This window comes from Anser anser (genome assembly GCF_964211835.1).
Source record: "Anser anser genome assembly, chromosome: 3".
Lineage (NCBI taxonomy): Eukaryota > Metazoa > Chordata > Aves > Anseriformes > Anatidae > Anser > Anser anser.
The window spans coordinates 102,844,381-102,866,790 of NC_139722.1; the positions used below are offsets into that span (position 1 = coordinate 102,844,381).

General features: G+C 42.9%; 1 protein-coding gene across 1 annotated transcript in view; it reads right to left on the bottom strand.

Annotated features, from left to right (window-relative positions):
* The window catches only part of SMYD2 (SET and MYND domain containing 2), a 28,966-nt gene that overhangs the window by 2,950 nt on the left and 3,606 nt on the right, over positions 1 to 22,410 (bottom strand). The window contains 9 exon segments of the mRNA XM_083832016.1: positions 1,055 to 1,222; positions 1,832 to 1,839; positions 1,842 to 1,961; positions 3,634 to 3,744; positions 6,035 to 6,137; positions 7,921 to 7,988; positions 11,522 to 11,646; positions 14,228 to 14,288; positions 15,939 to 16,049. Of these exon segments, the coding sequence (XP_083688142.1) occupies positions 1,055 to 1,222; positions 1,832 to 1,839; positions 1,842 to 1,961; positions 3,634 to 3,744; positions 6,035 to 6,137; positions 7,921 to 7,988; positions 11,522 to 11,646; positions 14,228 to 14,288; positions 15,939 to 16,049 (875 nt within the window).

Below are 22,410 nucleotides of genomic sequence, written 5' to 3' on the forward strand. Positions count from 1 at the left end.
CAGCGGGCAGCGAGGTCCCCAGCAGCTCGAACCGTTCAGCGCTGCTGGCGGCGCGCGGAGCTAGCGGAGCGCGGCTCGGCAGAGCTGACCTGGAATGCCAGGCGCCGGGCCAGCAGAGCTGGGCAAGTCCCAGGGAAGATAAATGGCACCGAGTCCCCGGGGAGAAAGCTCTGGCTCGTTCTTTGTATCGCCGCCCTCTGCCAAGTGATCTGTGACTCGACGCTGGCGGCTGCTCCGGAGGGAGAGCTCGACTCGCGCCCCCCCCAGCTGGCAGGGAAGTCGAGGCCCAAGATGAGGACCTGCTGGGGAGATGCACGGCAGGACCAAACGCAGCACCGAACGGGCTGGCTCTAATGAGTAACACCACTGCTGTAAAAGCACCAGAAGTTCATCAGAAAAAGTATTTTTTTTCCTGCAGAGGTTGTGCGCTGCCCTGCTCCACAAAGGGCTCCAGCCTGCCCCTTCTCCCATGCCTGCAGCTCCAGGGCAGCGAGATCAGGGCCGTCGGGGCACCAACACAGCCACGAGCAGAGGAGCTGAGCTCGGCTCCAGCTCCCTCTGCTGCTCGGCCCCAGCCCGGGACAGGGCCCTGCTTTCCATCGTGCTGCTGCAGGGAGGGCCGGGGGCTGACTGTGACACCCGGGCTCTGCCTCCACGCCTCGACACAAAATACAGGCTGCAGATGGGTTTCGAAGCTCTGCTTTACTGAAGTATTAGGAGGATATATTAAAAATAAATAAATAAATACATAAATAAATAAAACAGCAGTATTTATCTAGCTAATCAGAACTAGCACAGTGCCCATGATGCCAAACTTATATTATCAAGAACTTCAGACTGAAGTTATATTTTTACTATATATTGCAGGCTGTATTCTGATTGTACCAAAGTCTGCTGCAGAATTTAAACACGCTTTTTCAAGTGATGTCATGGGTAGCATGTTTATGCAAAAGGTATTCTCTCACTGAGAGAAGAGATCTCTGCCCAAACTTGTCTTAATTATTCAGATTACAGAATTAGAGCATTAAAAAAAATAAAAGAGCCTCGTATTTACCTGTATGGTCTGATAATTTTTTGCCCATAACGCAGCGCACCTTCCCAGTCCTGCATGTAGAGACAGACACCCATGGCCTGGTACATCATATGTAACATATAGACATTACTGTCTTCAAACACGGCACCCATCTTGTCTAGGCTCAGCTCACAAATCTCCAGTAATTCACTAGGAGGTACGAAGAAGTCAAGGAACCCAGTGAATAGGTTGTTTCTGGTCAGACAGCTACCTGGTAGCGCCAAAAAGAAAATGCCTTGACCTTGTTCAGAACAGTTCTGAGAAGTCCTCTTTTCTCTCCAATGGCATCAGAGAAGGGGAGTGAAATTCCCCATGCAGCAGGTACTGAATCAGGCATCAGACAGCCCGGTCTGCTTCTGGCCCACCAAATCCTGCACTTTTGTCTGCATCCCACCAGTTAGGAAAGGTAGGCTTGTGACCATGAGCAATACCTGCAGCCTCACGTGCACTCTATATCAGGCAATATTACCGTGTCCTAACAACCCCCTCCCCATGCTCGTTCTAGTCTCTGGCTTGTTTTATGAGGACAGCCGTATGGCACGCCAGTAGAAACTGCCAGCTGCACAGACGGGAACAAACCCAGGCCCTCACAGTCCCACACCTGCAGCATTAAACTGCCCCTTGCCTGCGGGGAGAACTCCTCAGACACGGAAAGGGCAGAGGCACGTTTAACTTCTAAAGGTCAGCGCTTCTCCTGCAGGTACTCCTGAAGCAAGCCAGCAGGTGAGCTTTTTAGGTCACGCACCAAGCCAGGGAGACAAAGGATATATTTGTAGTGTTTGGCTCGCCTGAATCCCTCAATCACATTCCTGGCATATTTGATCATGTCCCGCACTGTCTCTGCCGATGGAGGATCATTCAGCTTGCGGATTTTCAGTTTCTCTTCATCCTGAAGGAAACACAGTGGATGTCATAAATGCAGGTTCCAAGGCCTACAAATAAAGGTGCATCTGCTGCACAAAATTAATAAAAAGACACAGATGGGAACTTAAGCTCCTCAAAGAATGTAAAAACAAGGGTAGAGCATGCACCTGCAATTTTCTCTAAAGCCTTGGCTGGGAATCCTAGAATGCTCTGCTTTCCAGTTCATTTGCCATTCTCTACTTGCATGAGGTCCCTTTCTTTTTTGAAAGATCCAAGAGCTTTTCAATTTTGTGATGGAAACAGTTTTGCATAGGAAATTTCACTGCTTCTAAGAGATTAAGGATTAAAATAAATTTAGTTTTAAGGCTAGGAAAGCCCAAGTACCTTAGGCCTTCCACAATGTGATAGTCCAGTGGAAAATAGCATGATATTAAATAGAGAAAAGCATTCTTCATATCTACAGATGAAAACACATTTCCACACATTTTGTTGTTAATATACCAGCTTTCTGCTGGACAGCTCCATTTACTCTTATCTTTCTATCTAACTTACAACTTCATGAAGAGTCAGCTGCAATCTGGAGACAATCTTTTGCTGTTTAAGCCTCACACTCTTGCTAGATTTCTTTTATCCTTTATGATTTCAACTGTCAGCTGAGAGGGCTACAGTGAACTCTTTCCAGAACTGGAGGAGGCTGAGTGATAGGTGATTCCACGAGTAGCAAGTTCTTAGAAATCACAGATGAAATCCTGGCTTCATTAAACTCAGTGGCAAAATTATCAAGGTAGCTGTGGGGAAAAACACAACTACAGTATCAACAGAATGGCCTCAAACGAGAATATTGGGCAGTATTTGGAAAAAAAGTTACAAAAGAAGACAGCATTCAGTGGAAGGAGATGGTTGTCTGATCACTTTGGGAAGCAACTCTTAAATGGACACCTCTGTGAAAGGGGGGGAAATACCTGGAATGTAGGGATCGGGATTACGACAACCTACTTTGACTGGAATGACAGATGAGCAGCATGAAGCTCAATTTTCCTAATCTAAGTAACTGACACCTAGTTTTAAGGAACACCGTCTGCATGTTTGCCTTTGTCCCCTGAAGGGCACCAAGCGATGCCTACTGAACACAGAACTGGCCTGTGCATCACGAGGGGCTGTGACCCAGGATAAGAATGGCACGATGCCACTGCAGGAAAGCCCATTCTGCAGCTGCTGCTGGGTCTCCAAATTACCCAGCAATATCACACAATGTCACCTAGAATGGACTGAGATGTCCCAAACAGGGACTGCAGCAGGACTCTGTGCCAAACAGGAGCCCAGAAATGCTCCAAGCAAGGTTCCCTAAGAGGAAGGAGAAAACGTGTAGTTTTCTGAGAAAACTCAGTCCGGAGCTAAATTCTTTTGGCCAGGTAGCATCAACACCGTATAATTATCTACTTCTAACAAAATACTCATCTTCACTTTGTAGCTCGACTTTAAATAAGCATCTAACAGGAAATTTCCTGACGTGTCATGATTTACACATCATGAAATAACGAGTGGCACAAAGTCTTACAGACAGAAAACCCAAACCATGTCCCCTCTCTACTACCCTACTTTCCAAAATTTAATTAAACCATATTACATCTAAGGACCTGGGTAGTGCCCTGAGAGTCAGAAGCATATTTCACATCCATTTTATCCAATTTTATTACCTTTTCTTTTGTAGTGCACTCCCTGCAATCACAACTGAAGAAATAGGAGTCTTTTAACCGTTCATTTCTGTCTTCGGTGGGATACAGCAGGTCAATATAGCTGGTAAAAACCTAGACGGTAAAAACACAGTAGCCAGTGAAAAGCAGTATAAATATATATATCTACCAGTTCAGTGGAAATCATACTTAGTATGACAACCACACACTGACACAACTTGTGACTCCCTGCAGCCACCTCCCCTGCCTTTTCCCCCTCACATTCCAAACCTCTCGGCAGCATCAGGAGTTGCCATTTGTAAGTGCAATCTGACAGACAAGTGTTTCCTTTTCTATTCATTATGGAATTTCCCTCAAATATTACCCTGGCTTCAACCCAGAACAGCAAGATTCAGGTGTGGATAAGGAAGCTATCACACCATAAATCTCAGGCTCCTGTCAAACTACAAAGAGACGCCGACTTTTCAGAAGTAAAATAATGATTCCAGGTATCCAGCCTAGAAAAAAATTACAGTGGCCTGGTTTTTTGGAGGCTAGAGTCTCAAATTTTTCCTTCTGAAAAATGACAAAAATTGGGGCAACAGCAGCCACTGGAAGCTTTAGAAACTTGGGAGAAGACCTTCAGATCTCTGAAAATAAGAGAGGCCCAGTGCTCCAGTTCTAGGAGAATGAATATCAGATTTACTTCAGTGGCAACATTTTAAAGCAAAGAAAACCTGCTTTTGATCATTTTAAAGGCCCTTCACATACACTATTCTTAAGTGTTCCTCTATTTCAACGACCTTCAGAAAAGAACCCCTGCAACTAGCTTCAATGCTGTTTTTAAATGACATCTCCCCCAAGAAACATGCCATATGCACGCTGCAGTTGATCATTTTGCGGACCGAGAAGCAGTTTTAGTTTCACTTATCCACTTTCAGTTATTTGAAAGTAAAATGTATGTGTAATTTCACATTGCATATGTTCCTAATCTTACTCAGTGTGATCTCACATTTTCCCCCACGCTCCTCTCCTCCCTTCCCTGCTTTCAAAGCACGAGAAACGCAGAACTGCATTTACAGCAAACACTTCAAAAATTCCTGATGCAGTGGCTACGTTGAACCTGAAGATGGAGACACAGCCCATAAGACTGCGCAGAGCCCAGGCAGAATAACGGGTCCACTTTAAAAAAATTCTTACACGTCAAAAGAGCAACTGCTAAAAAGCGATGAAAGCCTGTAGAACTGATGCAGCTTCTAGGCACAATTCAACCAAAAAAAAAAAAAAGATGCCAAGCAAGATAAAATGCTCATTTACACCTCTCACAGTAAGCACTCCCCAAAACTGCTGAAAACGTTTGAGATTCCACTGGAAAGCTCCAAAACGGAGACTAGTCCCTGTCCATTACCACAGTGCACGTGTAGTGACTGCCAACACCACAGTCAAATCGTACTAACAGCAGAGAAGTTGCTCACCTGAGTCACCCCTGGCTCCAGCAATTAAACTTGCTTTGCTCATAGGGGTGAACAGCTGCAATCCAGGACAACCACCCCCAACCCTTCTCGCAAACTACTGTTACACACTGCAGAAATTGGTTAGAGCTATCAAAATCAATTCTGAACTTATTTTGATCAGGATTAACCTTGCCTGCTAGGTTAACATTAGTGAATGACACACAATGAAATTCTATGCAAACTCCATCCCCAAAGAGAACGTTTGGTATTTTCATCCCATGCGGATGCACGAGTATCCTCCCCAGCTCTACCTAACGTTTATTTGTCATTAAAGCAAAAAGAAGCTCTGCTGCTGAAGACTCCCTGTCAAGCCCAATATTTGACTGGGAAAGTTTACCAGGGTCTTATTTATCCATCACTGTTCAGGTGTGCTCCAGCTAAAAACACACTCTTGTTCTTCTGGGACTACACCACCAAACTCTGCTGAGGTGGTATCGCTGGAGAGAGCATGCACAAAACAGGAGATTTCCAAGTCAGAGGACTTATCTGTCCCCATTTACCTTGTTTATTCTGGCTTCAATTGCATTATCATTATACTGGGAACTATTACAGCAGTAACAGTTTTCTTTGATGTTGAAATTTCAAAGCAGCAGCCAAACATCAGCAAATTAACCCTCCTTTTACAGGTGGGTAAACTGAGACAGAGGCTGGCATACGCAGTGACTGCTGCAAGTGCCCTTCCCTGGTTTCAGCACAAAATAGGATACTGCCTCCTAGAATCACTTCAGGTCTCCAGAGCCACCCAACTTTTCTAAAACAACATCTTAGGCTTCTCTGAGAAACAAGAGATCCTTCCCCCTCGTTATTAAATTGTCATCTAATTGGAATGAAGACTGAAAAGCAGGATGGATCCTGTTTTTAGGACGCGTGCATACATAGTACCTTAGTACATTCAAACATAGCGCACTTACCTCTTCTCCAGGCTCAATCTCTCTAACAGCTCTGACTTCAGCCAAGGTCCCTTTGTAAGTTACAATCACGTTTGGGCAACAGCTATGGTTCATCAATGCAACACTGTAAAAGCGGAAAAGTAAACCTTTTTTCCACCTCACCAAAAGCAACAGGCAAAAAGTTAAGCACCACTTCACAAAACAAACAAGTCTGAAAGACTGAGTCAGTCTCTCTTTGCAAGCTGTTTTTATTGAGACTTAACATCAAGGTAACCTTGGGAAAATCTGTTGTGCTGGTTTTTATCCTAATGATATGGAGAAAGGCTATGCTAATGAATCATTACAATTTTAAGATCTTATTATTGCAGGACGAGACGAGTTATTATTTTCCCATTCTTAGGGTGCTACAGTACAGCTGATGGGGTATTTGCACAGCGTAACTGTCAATAACCTATTTAGGCACCTGTTTTCCTTAGAGGAGAAAGAAAGAGAAACCCATTTAATGAAAAAGAAATGGGACAATACAGGAAAACAAAAGTCAGTTGCTGCATCATAACTTAAGATCAGCATTAACATTTTAGCTGGCTTCTGTGCAAAGAACCAACCTCCTTGTTTAAAGTGGGAGGGAGGAGGTCTGTTTGTTTGTTGTGCAAGCACACAAGTTACACAAAAACTCAGTCTGCTAGAGAAAAGTACTCTGCCATGCTACCAACCTTGGAAGTGTAATTTGTTGCTTACTTGAGATAAAATGTTTAATTTTAATTATTTCTCTTCCTATCTACCAAAATAATAATCGTGTCTTCAGTCTTCTTAGCTCACAGGCATAACTGCTAAGTAGGAACGATGTGGCTCTCAGATGCTGAGCCTTTACAAAGGTGTTGGACATGATTCCAGAAATTCCTGGTTTAATATTCTTCTCTCCCCACCACGACTCTGATCCTGGGCAGGATTTGGGGAATCTATTTCCAGTCTGTAGCTCAGGGATAAGAACTGCAGACAGACCCTCCCAAAGAAGGACGATCTGTGAAGCTAGGACTACCTACCAACCACCTGTGTACAGCAGATCAGGTCCTGCTCTAATTGGGCACCTCTCAGTTTCAGGCTGCTTCGGCACGGATAACCTGCTAATAACCCATGCCTCACGAGAAAGTCGACATAAGCAGAGTGGCGGTGCTTTCAGCGTGGGGTTTGCAAAGAGCAGGGGCAGAAACCATCCTCCTTTGCTCCAGTGTTAAGAGGGAAGCACCGACTTAAACAGAAGAAAGGTTCCTCAGCCTCAGAGAGAGTTGTGCTCCCCAGTTCACAAACTGCAGTCAACGCTTAACATCTGCAGTTTATTTATAAAGCTGAGGAGCTGGTACATATTTTTTCCACTGTCATAGCAACATAAAGCATGGCAGTTTTAAAAACATCTGAGGAGGCTTGAAAGAATTTCTGAAAGGGATTTACTGTTTGCAAAGGAACAAAGGTAGAAGGGATGTTGTTCCGAGAACACCAGGTGAAGGATTATATCCAGCCAAAACAGAAAGCTGTGAACAGAGCAAGTCACCTGCAATCCTTTTCATTTTGCTTTGATCATTACTTGATGTCCCTGTCCAGAATCTGCCAAGTAAGCCATTGTTTCCTACCAGCCTGCATATAGTTCACAATCCAAGCTTAAGTACTTCAAAACAAATTGCAAGTGCAATTTTAACAATTTACCAGATTTTAAAGCAAAACTGCTGCAAATCATTAGCTGAACTTTATTAGTTAGCATACTTCAAACAGGACACATTAATATTAAATGTAAATTAATATTAAATGTTTGATTAAATTTATTTCAATACAAATCTAGAAGAATTAATAAGAATTTCTGTTTGTTTTTAAGTAAGTTACTTTTATTTTTAAAAATATTAAACTCAACCTACTCTGGGAATATGGCTGATCCCAAATGAGAGAGTTCTTCGTCTTCAATCGTGAAGCCATTACAGTTAACCTAAGGAAAAAGAGGAAGAGACTAGCTCAGATTCTGGTCAGCTTAGTGCTCCACACTCACATCACATTCTCAGACTCCAAAGTCAGTGGCAGCTATTTGTTTATGATTTTCTTTACCCCTCACCAGTACTCACAGAGAAGCTACATGACATCTCAAAAAGTGAAGTGAGGACCAAATCCCTATCCAAAGGAACGTGCAGGACTGTAAAGCCCAATACTTGTGCCTGCTCGGGACTCAACATCTAAGGGATTACACCTTGGAAGGCAAATCAAGAGAAACGAGGCTTGCAAAAAGTGCTGCAAACAGTGTCAGACAAAGCAGACCACTGCAAACACAAAGTCAAATGTGACACTGACAGAGCAAGAAGACTTCACTTGGCCATTGCAGGTAAGGGGCCTCAGCAGAACTACACATGCAAGGCACAAGGCAGGGATGACAGCAGCAAACTCAGCCAGGCTAGGGCAGCACAGAGCTCTGAAGGAGCGTATGTTACAGAGACCTGGCACAATGACACTGTCATCTGGTCAAAGCTATGTATCAGCTAAAGCACACATGAAGAGCAATAAAGGGAGTGAGAAAGACTGGAACCTCATATAGACAGAGAAGGGGACAGAAAAAGGAAAGAATGTGTGAGGAAGTCTATTACTAATTTAATCAGAGGACAAAAAGCTTGTTCATTTATCTTTCTTATAGATTCAAGCAGTTCTCCTGTTAAAGTGTTCTCCAGTTCTATCCTCACTAAGTTCAAGGGAATCTTACCAGAGTTTCAGCTTTGTGTGACTTAAATGCACCTCAAGCAAGTACTCTGTTCCATTTCCACTGCAAGTCACATATCTGCCAGCACAAAGAGAACTCCAGCCACACCTACGATTGAGCATCTCCCTACGATCCTCAAAATGTTGACAGCACTGCCAGAAAGGCACTAAAACAGCTGTTGTCACATGGTAAGTCCAGCTGAAGCTATAATGGGCAAAGGCACATTCAATCAAGTACAGTGTAAGGACTTGCTCTGGAAGGGCAGGAGCTGAAAACAAGCACTACCAGCAATGTTTTGCTCCACAAGCTGGAATGCAAGTCAGACTGAATTTTAGAAATACACAGATACTTCCCAAAGCCACCCCTCAGGTACGAATTGCTTAGGATGAGTCTGCAGTTAAGCGTCCTGTTTCTCTGATTCACTCATCATTGCTTTTTGGTATCTTTACCTGATCTTTATTCTATTTTTAGCAAGGCAGCATCCAAAGGCTCCTTGTCTCCCAAGATGAGCATGCTACCGCGCTAGCCAACGCGTGAGCATACCTGAACCCAAACCAAAATGTAATTGCTGAATACAAAAACAATAGGAGAGAAAGATTGTATCAACAGCAAGTAAGAACATAAGGCTACAAAGGCTGACATAGCGAACAGCTTGGTGGTTCTGAATCACGGGAAAATATTTAAAAATATGTCGTGAGTTATCATCAACTCCCCTCCAGTAAGCCAGAGACAACCCACTTCTTGAATGCATCATACCAGAAATGACACATGAGGAACAATTAGAAGGGATGAGATAGCCCTGTTTTCACCAGAGGAATGCATGACTAAAAAAGGCAATGTAGAGGGAGCAGGAGACTTAAGTGAGAGAAGTAGAGCTCAAGGTTGTTCCCAAAGGTGGAACAAGGACATGTGCAAAGAGAGGCTCAAAAGGAGAGGATGAGACACTGGAACATGAGACAAGAGGGAAACTTTTTGAAGAATATGATGAGATGGGACTGAGAAGGTAAAGTGACACAGTCTCAAGCGTTAAATTCCACAGGGACAGAAAAGAGTGGAACGATAACAACAGCACTCTCTTCTCTCTGGGGACTAGGAAAGACTAGAATGGTTTGGACAAGAATCTTTGCTCCATGCAGGAAGACCAGCTATGCCTTAGCTGTGCTGGTAAGCAGCAACACCAGACCGAGCCCACAAAAAGCAGTGCACAAGAAGTCAGAGGTGCCATAGTCCCAAACAACTGCTCTGTGCCACAGGAAGAACGAACGATGAATGAAGCAGCAAAGTAAACACCACGGGGCCAGAGAAACTGCTGAAGCAAAACAAAGGATCATCACCGTATCCAACTATTGCTTTTAGCTCAGGTTGACTAATTATTACAAAACGTGTTTGTATATTATCAAGTACAGACATGCCTCCTCTTCCAGAAATATGTGTGCTAGAGCCAAAACCTCAAAAAGCTGTGTCCTGTAAAACACCTTTGAGGAATATCCAGGTGATCTTTGGAGGTTTTAGTTCAAAAAAAAATCAATGTCCACAGTCACAGATAGTTGCCTTATAATGAAGATGAGCTCAAGGTGACACCTAAAGGTGACATTAAGCACCCAGAGGGAAGACTGGATGGAATACCAGATCTAGGAGTCAGCACCTCACAGTAGTCAAAGTACCACGATCTGGTGGAGCTGGTCCAGGACAGGACGTGAAGGGAAACTCATTTTATACAAAATAACTTAACCCTTGGGGATTTTGGCTACATTTAGCAAAACTACACAGAAACACTGCAAGAAACTGAATGAAACTTCTTTAGAGTATCCTTCTAACGAATATAAATTCCAAAGTCTTTAAAACAGAAAAAAAAAGTTGTAATTGAAGGGAAATGTACAGCTTGGAACAACTAAATAAATGATGAGCAGATGCTAAACATGCTGAAGAATCATTCCCCTACAGCACAACAGTACCAGCATTAAGGTAATAGTAATGGTGCCTCCTTATTGATGCATGCCTGCCTAAGTGCAGAGGGTTGTGTCATCTCAGCTTTTATTACAGCAGCCAATATTTAGCCACATCTCAAACTTTTTACTCCGAGGTTTAAGTATAAAACTAGCTTATTTTGAAGAACATGAGAAAAAGAAGAAGATGTATCTTCCAGCATTCACTGGTGTGTTATTCCACCCACTATGTTTGGTTTAGATGTGGATGAAAATTAGGTGAGAGAAAAGAGGTGAACTTATCTAACAAGACATCCTGCCTTTCTTTCATCTCTCCAGATGACCAAGCTAACTGGTTGTATTTAAAAGCCATGCGTCAGATAAAATTTCAGTCTGCTCTTCCCAGTTCTCTGAAGTTTACTCCCTGTGAAGGTCAAACACAACGATGGCCTGACCAGCAAGAATTTCCACAAAGGAAGCCTGAAAGGATTCTGCCTTCACAGGGTCTCAACCCAGCAGCCTTCTGTGCATGTCCAACAACAGCTGCACTGTGCTTGGCCCACAGCCTAACTTTACAGGGTCTGTTACGGGCTGTTTCTCCTTTTCTTCAATGTTTGAGAAGCATCTCATAAAGAAGTCTGCAGACAAGAATCTCTCCCCTCACTACTGAAACTGGAGATGTCCAGCTGCTTCTGGCCACAGAAGTGCACCTTTGCCATCAAGCACACTCAGCTCTCCCCGAAACAAGCAAAGAGCTATCACCTCCATTGCCATTAAGATTTTGCCTCTTTCAGAGAGGCTGAACTCCTACAGTGCCACCAACCTGAGCAGACTGCGATCTAGCCAACTTACTTGTGCAAAGAGAACTACAAGGGCAGCATTGTCAGGGAACTCCATGTGCTTTGAATAAAAGTGATGAAGAGCAGCAATGTCGTTCTGAATCAGCTCTCTCTTTTCATTGTCTAGTTTGTCAAGGTCTGTGGACAAAGAATACATTCCAATTCAGTAACAGGAACACTCCCCACGAACTGCAGCAAGGCTTAAGTTAGAACAAGCCTGGACTTAAACAGAAACCCCTCAAGGAAAAGCTGCTTGGAAGTACCACAAGAAGCATCTGTTCTTCCATAAATGCGATGCTTCTTCTGCCAAGGCCACACGTGCAGTACAAGAACATGCAAGATTAAAAAACATTTTCTAACACCTTTATATTAACAGGTAATTGGACATGAATTTATCTCTGCTGGGCAAAGTGTTACATTGTTTAAAAGGCATTTGTTAACCCCAGCAAGCAGATGAGCAATCCCAGGCCCTCTATAAGCACATCTACCGTGGGTACTGTCAGCAGTCTGCCCCAGTCTTATGAGCTACCTGGTCCCATCCACTGTGGTATGAAGTTACCCTCGATGTCACACTTCTTAAAACACACTTTACACAAGGAAAAGGTCTTCATCCAGACCTAATCTTAATGAGTTAAACCAGGCCAGGCTCCTGCAAAGGAAAGCTGCTTATCCCTGCTTTTAAAGGACGTGGCCTTTCCTGGCACAGAGGCCCATGTGTGACAGGGACCTAATGAAGGCTGATGTTCAATTAACACTGGGGCTCGTCACCAGGATTCCCTTTACAATAAGAGGGGGATAACACGAGGGTGTCTGGGAGGGCAACCTACCTGACCTACTGCAGGCACCCGCTTCAGGATTTAAGTGCCTGAGACACTCGTGTCTCTGTGGGCTGGAGGGTGATTGTTAAGGAGGAGCGTTTGATCTGCAGGTGTATGAGGATAACAGGAGATGGCAGGAACATCAGGGACATGTCCTGGCACACCTGCCAACTGTATTCCCTTATGGGTTTGTTTGGAGATTTACCCTCAGGCCCCTGACAAGTTCTAGCCAAAGCTGTGGCCCACAGGACCCTTTTATGCCTGGTCCATGGGGAGTGAGCAAGATGACAACTCCTGGTTCCTTCTTTCCCTTAGGCTCTTTTTGCCTCAGGAGCAGAGTACTGGAAAGGTTTTCCACATACTCCTTCTCATAGAAGCAGGGCCACCAGCTCTCTCGTGCTCTAAGGGAGCACATCAACTCTCAGCTGATGGGAGAGTTTCACATCAGTTTCCCCTCTTCAGCTCAAAGTACCAGTAGAGAGAAATACATGCTGGAAGAGAAAAGGGTGCATAACAGTGGAAGAAGGGGGAAAGGATTTGTAAGAGCAGATGTGAGTGAGAGTCACCAAAAATATTGGGAGAAATGAAATGCAACAATTTGATGATAATTAGGACAAGCCAGAAACAATAGATTTCAGCTTCCAGCTGAAAGCCAGGTGCCTTTTCCTCTCCTGTGCAGGTTGTTATGAAGAGTAAGGCTAATCCTGAACACGTCAAAAGTGTGGTGAGAGGAGAGTCAAAGGGCAGAAACAGTAAGGGGAATCTTACTAGCAAAAAAGAAACAAAACAAGGGCTCCTAGAGGACAAGGGAGACATTGCAACAGAAAAAAAAAAAAAGAAAAAAAAAAACAACCACACACTTCAGCCTTTTAGCTCCCAAATTAATACATTATTGAAGACACGCTGCAACACAGAAGAATACAGAGAAATTATTTCAGCACTTACCCATCTTCCTCAACCTCACACTTACTAAGCTACCTGCAAAAATTATCCTTGCCTTAGGCAAACATTGGCACTTTTCGCCCTTATTTCCCCAGCTGTCTCAAGAGCTGTGATGGAAGGTTTCGTACAGGAAGCAAATAAAGCTGTAATTTTGCTGTATTTGGTTACTCTGCTACCTCAGGTTCTAGCAATGGCTGCATTTATTCAGCATTTTACAAAGGGTTTTGGAAGCCATCAGTGAGAACTGTGAACACAGAAACCTATTGTCTCCTTGTATATTGCCTTCAGCACCAAGAAGGAGAAATGACAGACCAGTGAAAACTATGCCAGGACAGTTACTAGTCCCCTAGTTGCTCAATTTCTAACTGCCTCACAGGACGTGAAGAGTAGCCTTCCAGTTAAAAGCAAGCCATTGCCTCATCTCCTTCCTTGGATTATTTTGGAGCACTTAGGACATGGAATTTCAACACAATCACATATAACATGTCAGATTTGACTGGCAGTGACAGATATTGAAGCACAGTCCAGAGGGTTCTGCAATTAGCCCCTTAGTCACTGTCACCATCAAGCAACTGTGCTGTCTCTGATTTTATGCCTCCTGGTAACAAATACCAGCTATTTTAATTTTACAACATTACAATTCTCAAAAGACACTAGAGTACCAGAAAAGCCATGAGATGGATGTATGCTACATAATTAATTCTGTCTACGTTTTCACCCTTGTTTCACAACCCCCACAAGCAGCCAAGGGAGAAAAAAAAAAAAAAGAGAGAGAGAGAAGAAGAAATAAGAGCACTACACTTTCAAAAAAACTAGGAACCACGATTCTCTTTGTTTACCCCTTTCTCAAAAAAAAAAAAATAATTCAGATGCTCTGAAAGGTTTTGATGGAGGGGGAGAAAGGGGTAAAGCAAACATGAATATAAATAACTGTTTACCTGCAAGCCTTTTTTACTTACGTGACTCAAACTCTTTTACAGCAAGCAGCTTCTCTGACTGCGTTTTTTCAGGGTGAGTTTTCTAGCAATAAGGAGGAAAAAAAAAAGCAACAACAAGAAAATATTTTAATGTTTCTAATTAGGCGCTTTTGTCTGTTCTTTATAAGCTGGGAACTCTTACCTGTAAATCAAACAATAACTCAAATCCACACATGTATGGAATTTATAGAAGTCAACCAGCAATGAGTTAAATGGACTGCCCTTAGTAAAGCCACAGCAATATTCGCTCTGCACCAAATTAGGCAGCCAAAGATTAACTCCTATCAAATTTATATACATAAACTGAACAGTATTTTAAATATGTCATTTGCTTTGTTCTAGACACCCAGAAAGCTGCTAACAATAGCAAGCAGGCAGGAGACAGGCTTTGCTTTGAGGAAAGTGAATAAACTGGCTGTTGACAGAGTTCAAAAGCAATGCTCCATTGTTGGCCTAAGGCCACTTCTTTGTAATCTTGGCCATTAAATATGGCTTTGCAGGTGGCCCAGCAGCTGAGGTTCAGGGACTATGGTTTGCATATTTAGCTTTTATATGACATGTAGGGTTCTCCCCCCTCCTTGTAAGCAATAAAAGCACAAATTTATTCCAATGACTTTTTGTCATTAAACATTCGATTTTGTTTGTGGATCACCACTAAACCATGCTTTAATTAAGTCACACACGCATACATTCACACACGCATCGGCACACACAGCAAGTAGAGCAGCTACCTTCCCAGCAGGCCACCAAAATCCTCACTACATACAATATCCAGGTCGCCCTTGTCACATAAGCAGACCTCAATCACACAAATATGCTTCAAAGAGGATTTGTTTTTGCGGAGAGAGTTTAGAGCTCTACAAAGACACACAGTGTAATAACCTTGAAACTCATGGATCCTTTCCCTCGCTGTAAGGACCTGTGTTATCCTCAGTTTCCATATAGTGAGGAACGCTGAAACGGTTGTTGACATTGCAGTCTCACTGCCTTACTACTAACGTTCTTTCTCGCCAAAGACCAAGAGCCTGAAGTTTCTCTTTCAGTCTCCATTTTTCATCAGTGAACTCCAGTAATGGTAAACATTGACACTTGAGTGTCTCAGAGGTGTTGCTGACTCACAAATGCATGGGGCATAATAGAGTACAGTGCTACAGAGTTATAGCTGAAAAATAGTACAACACACAACTGCTTCATAAAGATGTTTGTGCTTGCAGAGAGGCAACACTGGGAGCATTCCTCAGACTTTAACCACATGCACCACCAAGGCTCATTCTTCTCTCTCTGCCACCAGCACAGCTTTGGTGCTGTTCCACACATGTCACCACGAGCTCCCATCTACCAGAACAGAGGCTGAAACACCGTGCACATCGTGAAACTTAGCAGTCAGCTTCACTGGACTCTGTTCAACCATTACCTTGGTGACAAGCCATAGCTGTACCACTTAAAACCTCACTGGCATTTCACTGTCTTCCCATCAGTCTGCAGCTGACTACCAGGATGGCCCTGACACTGCTGCAGCGGTTTGACGGTGCTCTCATTCAGCTGTTCGTGCTCTGTATTACACCCCTCTGTACACAGGAAGCCAGCAGGCATGTGCTTTGCGGGGACAGTTACTGTAGGTCAATTTTCATCTTCCTGCCTTCCCTGGCACCCGGAGTAGGAACGCACCTCCCAAGCCCAGCCTTCTGCTCACCTGTTTGGCAAGGATCCTCGCCGTCAGCCTCACAGTCTCCGAGGGATTCCAATTCTGCCCAAAAGCGCACATGGCGGAACACTCCAGCTTGTGCATTGGCCAGTCTTCCTTCTGCAAAGGTAGAAAAATATTTGTCAAAAAATAGGCCGTGAAGATAAAGTGATGAAAAAGAGGATACAGCAAGTCCCGCCAGATCCTGGAGGTCAAGTAAAATGTGTTTCCTTTAAAAAAATAAGATGACGCTCACTAATTCTGAACAAAAGCTTGAGTCACATTGGAGGGGTACAGCTATCCTGCTTTTTTCAAACAAATTCACAAGGGATGAGCTAAGGTCAGAACATCTTCATTTATTCAACGGAAAAAAAGAATTAAATGGTGAAGAAGCAAACAGAGAACATGATTTATAAATCACCAGTTCTTATTGTTCAGATCAAGCATGTGAGGACAGAGTAGGTCTAAGCTTGATGGCTTTATTGGGTTCATTTCCATTTAATACCTTGGCCCCTCATTATGACATGACCCTGGTGTAATCAGGAGTAATGTGTCTGAAGTCAATGGATTCACAATCACTACGAACGAGTATATGTAAGGTCAAAACCAGACTTACTGAATAGAATTACCAGATTTTTTTTCCTTAAATGTTGTAGAATAAGACTACAGCTGGGCAACAAAAACACACTTACAAAGACAAACTCATTTTCGTTAAGAACGTACAGTATACTCCTAGCTCAGCATGCGATAAAACTTGGAGGGATAGCACAAGCCACTGGCTTTTTGCACCCTACAGACTTCCTCCACAGCAACTGAAAGTTTCAAAGATTAGCACAGAATCCGATTAACACTGCAATGGCAAGCAGAGCTGGGCATGGGCTGTCCCCAGACTGCATCAAATTTCATTTTATATCTTTGTTTAGGTGCGTTCAGGTTCTTTCTTCTACATTCAAGCAATGTGCAATTATTTATTTCTCTCTCTCTCCCCAGACACATTTCGTGTCTTAGAATAAACCCACAGTCTTCTGCCTGTAGAGGGAGCACCAATTTTTTTTTTTCAGACCAGATTTAAACTGGTGGTAAACAGCAGCAGAGGAATGGAATCACAACAAATCCCACAAATTTCTAATTGATTGAAAGTAAAAACTTGAAAAGCTTCTTGTAGCCTGCAGAAAGCTGAAAAGGGACGTTCCACTTCCACTGAAAAGGGACGTTTAATTGCTCTGTGTACGAGCAGCTTTCGGAGTTCATTCTATTATTAAAAGAAAGGTGAACGCCCGCCCCAGCCTCGTGCAGAACTTGAAGCCGTGCAACGTTGCAAGGGTATTCGGCCCCTCACAATGTCAGCCTCATTGTCCTTAATACCTCAGGATGGTATTTCTCCCCTAAAAAACAGTGCACAGGCTGCCTGAAAGGAGCTAAAGCGTAGCTGTTCTAAGAGGACGTGGCCGTGCAGACCAGGCAAACTAAAATAGTATATTACGCTGTAATCATGTCATGTGAAATTACACTCTCAACTGTCCTACAGCTGTCACACTACAAAGTGCATCCCCCCCCAGAGGCTTCCTTCCTATGTATGCCCCAAGACTCTTTCTGGAAAATTCCTGCTAGTCTTTGTTTAGGAATCCGCAGGACCCCTAACGCAGAGAAGATTTGCAAAGTAAAGGCCTCGTCTCTCACCCCTTCTGGCGCACCCACACCACCTGCCAGCTCCAGCCTTTTTTCTGGGTGTGCAAGAAGCAAAGGAAAAGAAGCTCAAGTTTTGTACCACCAGCACTCCTACACGCCGGTTAAACAAACAGGAGAGATTACCTGATAAAACAAAATCAAATGCAGAATCCCGTGCGTGTCTCAAAGCAGTGTTTTGAAAGACCCGTTTGTTCCCTTTCTTCTTTACGCATTGCTAATTAAAATCCTTCCCCAGGCAGAATCACACTGAGTTATGTGAACTAGTAGGGAGGTTAAAGGGACAAGATATGGCTGAATTGTGTGAAATGAGATAAAAGCCTGAAACACTACAAGAAGAGAGAGCACTGAGGACTGAGTAATACCTGGGATGGAAACCCCGTGACAGCAGCTTTCCCTGCGATCTCAGCAGGACTGTATTTTGCATTCTCTTCCACGGTTTTCTCTAAGTAGTGTGAATTATAACAGGTAGCATTGTTCTAGCAGAACCCCTAATGCTACATTAATGGTATTTTCTTCCTATTTTCATTACACCCTCAGTGTTTTTCCCTTCGTTTAGGAGTAAGTGACAACATTTTTGGAACGGAAGCTCTTTAAACCTTGTGCTTTTCACATCAAAGCATGGAAACAATCTTCTCCATCGAGTTCTTCAAAATGATTCCACTGTCCAGGCCTACTGGATTAATTCCCAGAACGTTGACATGTATCTCAGCATAAAAAAAAAGAAAGACACGTAATTCTCAAAGAATAAGACTGAAGCCCAAACAAATCTCCTGGCACCTCCTTCCTCACACGGAATTTTTCAGTAGGATGTAAACTTTCCGTTGTATTTCACTTGATCGAGAAGAAACACACACAAATACTTGACAGAAATGCCTGACAAGCCAGTGTAGGGGTTAAGCCCACTTCTTCAAATGCTCATAACCTGGTTACGCTCCAATGGCATCCTAGTCTCTAACTGAATTTCAGTGAGGTATCTCCTGATCCCTGACATTTTCCAGTAAAGTTATCCACAGTCCTTCATCAAATGGCAAAGGCAAGAGTTTCACACACCCTTCACATCCTTCCCTACCACCATTTATTGAGCGCTGTGCCAGAGAGAGTATTTGACTTCCATGGGTTAATGTTCAGAATGCTGACAGGAGACATCTATCAAAAAAAAAATACCCAGAACAAAGTTTTTGGGCAGGGGAATGGACTCTTGCCAAATGCAGGCTTAACCAGGGCCTTGCAGTGTCAAAGTCCTCTTGCTCAGAATTGCTACAGCGAGATTTTTGTGTCTCCTACAGCTTGCCAAAGAGGATTGGACAATTTCTGCAAGGTCCCATTTAAAACACACCCGCTTAGTGCCACCTCCAGATCTCCAACTCCATTTTGAGGCTTACTAGCTGACAAAAATACACGTTTCCCTTACTCTGGAAATACCACCTACAACACTCTTTAACATGACATGTTAAGAGTAACCCCTAAATATTTGACGCAAAATGTATTTCAAATGCGGAAAGTCATGACAAAAACATCTCTTTCTGCACTTTGGCTAGCTGATCTCCACTCTGTCTGGGATAAATAACAGCTATGTGTAATAACAGAAAGAGGAGCTCCAGTAGCTGGTTCAAGTTCACCAGTTCCACAATTGCAGCCACATAACCCTCTTAAAACATTTCTCTTCAGAGTGTTTCAGCAGCTAATTTCTGAGGAGAAAAGATAAGCACAGGTCTCCTGCTGTTTGACTAAAATTATTATAATTTAAGAAGTCAAGACCTGAACAGCTGCAGATGGGGTCTGAAAGCCACTACTATAATAACAGGCCTGGGCTTTGAGGAGCCAATAGTGAAGAGCAGAATTGGTACGAATCAGCTGGAACTCACAAACCCTTTTAAAAGGAGAACTGGATTAGGGGCTGGGAAAGGAAAGCAGCAGCAAACTCAGGCTACATCCTCAGCTGCACCCAGCCGACCCACTGAAAAATCAAGGCACCAAGGTCCGGCAGCGAAGATGACTTCCACTCTCACGTGCCCCACATCTGCAACTGAACCCACGCCTGTGCAAACACAGATCAGACTTAAGGTTATATGTCTTAGAAGCAAAATAATACAGCAAAACAGGCAATGGGTGCATATCAGCACCAGGCCCAGAGCGTGCATGCACAGAGCGAGCCTGAAAATAATCAGCCCCTACACCACTGCAAGACTTTGTTTTCCCCTGGGATCAAGCCCTCACACCTCAGCGCTACCTCTCCCTGGTGACCAGGGCAAAGAAATCACACTGCAACGCAGGACTTACTCTATGTGCTAAATGCCTGGCCATATGGCAGGAGATGCACCCTTCTACCACCTGTGTCAGCAAGTCAGTGCATATCTGTGCATCTATACCCCATTTGCAGGAAGAGAAATGCCACAGACATCGTTGTGACGCTTCGTTCATTAAATGCTTGGAAAGTGTGTTAAGAACCTCAAAACAAGGCTATTGTATGGCTTCAGACAGCAGTCCAAATGATGCCTTCAAGGAAATCCGTGCAATGTCGCTAACTTTGCTTTCAAGAACCAAGTTATTCTGACAAAAACAAAAAATCTTGTTCAATCAAAATGTAGTCTAGAGAAAGGAAGATGTCTGCAATTATAAAATCTATTATTCTGAAAAAGACATCCAAAAAATCTGTTGCCTGCACACTTCGCACCTTTCTCATCTCCTTCTGATCCACCTCTCCCCACCACTAGAAAAAAATCTTGTAAATGAATGATGGTATAGCCAGTCTTTAAGAAAAGAGTAAGTTGAGAAGAAACTGTTATTCCATCCCGTACAGAATGCATCATGCAATGAACAGTTCTCAAACTGAATTGCATGGAGTTTTATTAGAATAACAAGGGACTAACCAACACTGACATCATACCATGTCCTTTTACGGTACATATAATTTCTAGCTGAACTAAGCAAAGAAGATGCGGATTTACAGAGAAAATTAACTAAAAATAAAAAACAAATGAACAATGACACAACAATTTTCAAGTACAGCCTTGCCCTTACTAGCATCACATGAAGAAGTCTCACATCCATGGAGGCAAAAGGGAAATATTTACTGTACGTGCCAGAGTTACAAGTTCAGTATCAAGCAAAGATGTCCTTTTTGGCTCTGACAACGAATTCCTGAACTGCTGAAAAGTGCCTTTGAACAAGACAGGGATGAAGATACAGCGCAGATTGTCTGTGCGTCACGTACAGTCAGTGGAGACCAGTTTCCAGAGAATATTATGCTCGAAGGTAACTTTGAAATAATGTCAAAGAATTCAATCTCAGCAACATTCACAAATTTCCTAAGACCGACTCAGAAAGGCCCAACACATGGAAGACAATGTTACATCAACTAAGAAGTCGAAAGCCATACGCATGTCATCAGTAAGAGTAAATTGCTAGTACCAGTGCGTGTCATACTACTGTCTAGACATCGCAGCATCAAACACCTTTATGCCTAAGGATCATACCACCCACCTAAAGGTAGAAAATAATTTAGTTCATTAACATATCAGACAGACTTCTGCTGAGCATTATCTCCTGCTGTTTTAAGGATACTCAGTTTCAGCTGTTCAGTTTTATCTTCTTGGAAGATGCCCTGCTATAAAAAGGGAATTCTGACCATAAGGAAAATAAAAAAGAGTTAAGAAAGTAAAACATGGACAAGACTTTATTCAGGGGGAAAGAAAGGAAATAAAAAGAAGCCTACTTGTGCTTATAGTATAAACTTTGCCATGGTTGCAGGACAGACAAAAGGATGCTGAGGGAGGGACTGAGGAAGGGACTTGTAGGTAAAAGGTGTGCAGACCAGCATAAGTAAGTCTGAGTACTTCCACCGTGATATCTACTTGCTGTATTTCCTGGCACAAATCAGGAGCTTTCCTTCTTCACTAAACCTTGCAATGACAACTATCTGCTTCTCAAACCATTGTGAGCCACAAACCATTGCTGCTTCTCTTGTATGGTAAGAGAAGAAACTCAGAATCTCAGACAGAAAGTGCAAAACAGCAAATTATTTTTTTTCCAAGTATTTCCTTCCCTCGCCTAGTTATGAGCTTGCTAACAAATAATGTCAAATGGAAGCATTTCTTCCAAGTAAGCATTTCTCATGAATGAATCATGATTTTTCACTACACTGTCTTTAAAAACTCTTCCAGACTTCTCTCAAGGGTTTTAAGAATGCTCAGACAGTAAATGTTTCCTTTCTTCTCAGTGCAACTGCTGGCTGACAGTCTTTCAGTATTGCAAATACTGTAAAAAAATCTTATTTCTTTGAAGCATTTTGAGTCCAAATGCTGCTTCAAAACCAAAAAGGCCATTTGTTTCACTCACAACGTACTAAGACAGTGTAGGAAAGCTGGAAGGTGGGGGAGGCAACAGAAGGAGAACGTTACAGATGGCACAATGGGACAATAAGATACAGCCTTGAAATAAAAGCATTCGGGGTACTAGATTGTGGAAAAATATTTTTTGAAAGATACCTATTCCAGTAAGTAAAAATGTAATTAAAACAAATGTTTTGGAAGTCTTCATATTGCTTCACTCTGGTGCACACTTATATTCTACTTTGTGAGGTTTTTATAATACAAAGCATATAAAAGAATGCCAGAATAAGTGAGTTAGAGAGAAAGCATGGCAGTTTTCAAATGGTTTTGACTACTGTCAGTTGCAGCCACCCACAATATTTGCAAAGATTCTTTAAAAAGAAGGCCCTTAAGATCTTAATATAGATATTTAGTGATTTGATTTTTTTCCTTAGACACAGACTCTCCTACCAGCTTAGTGA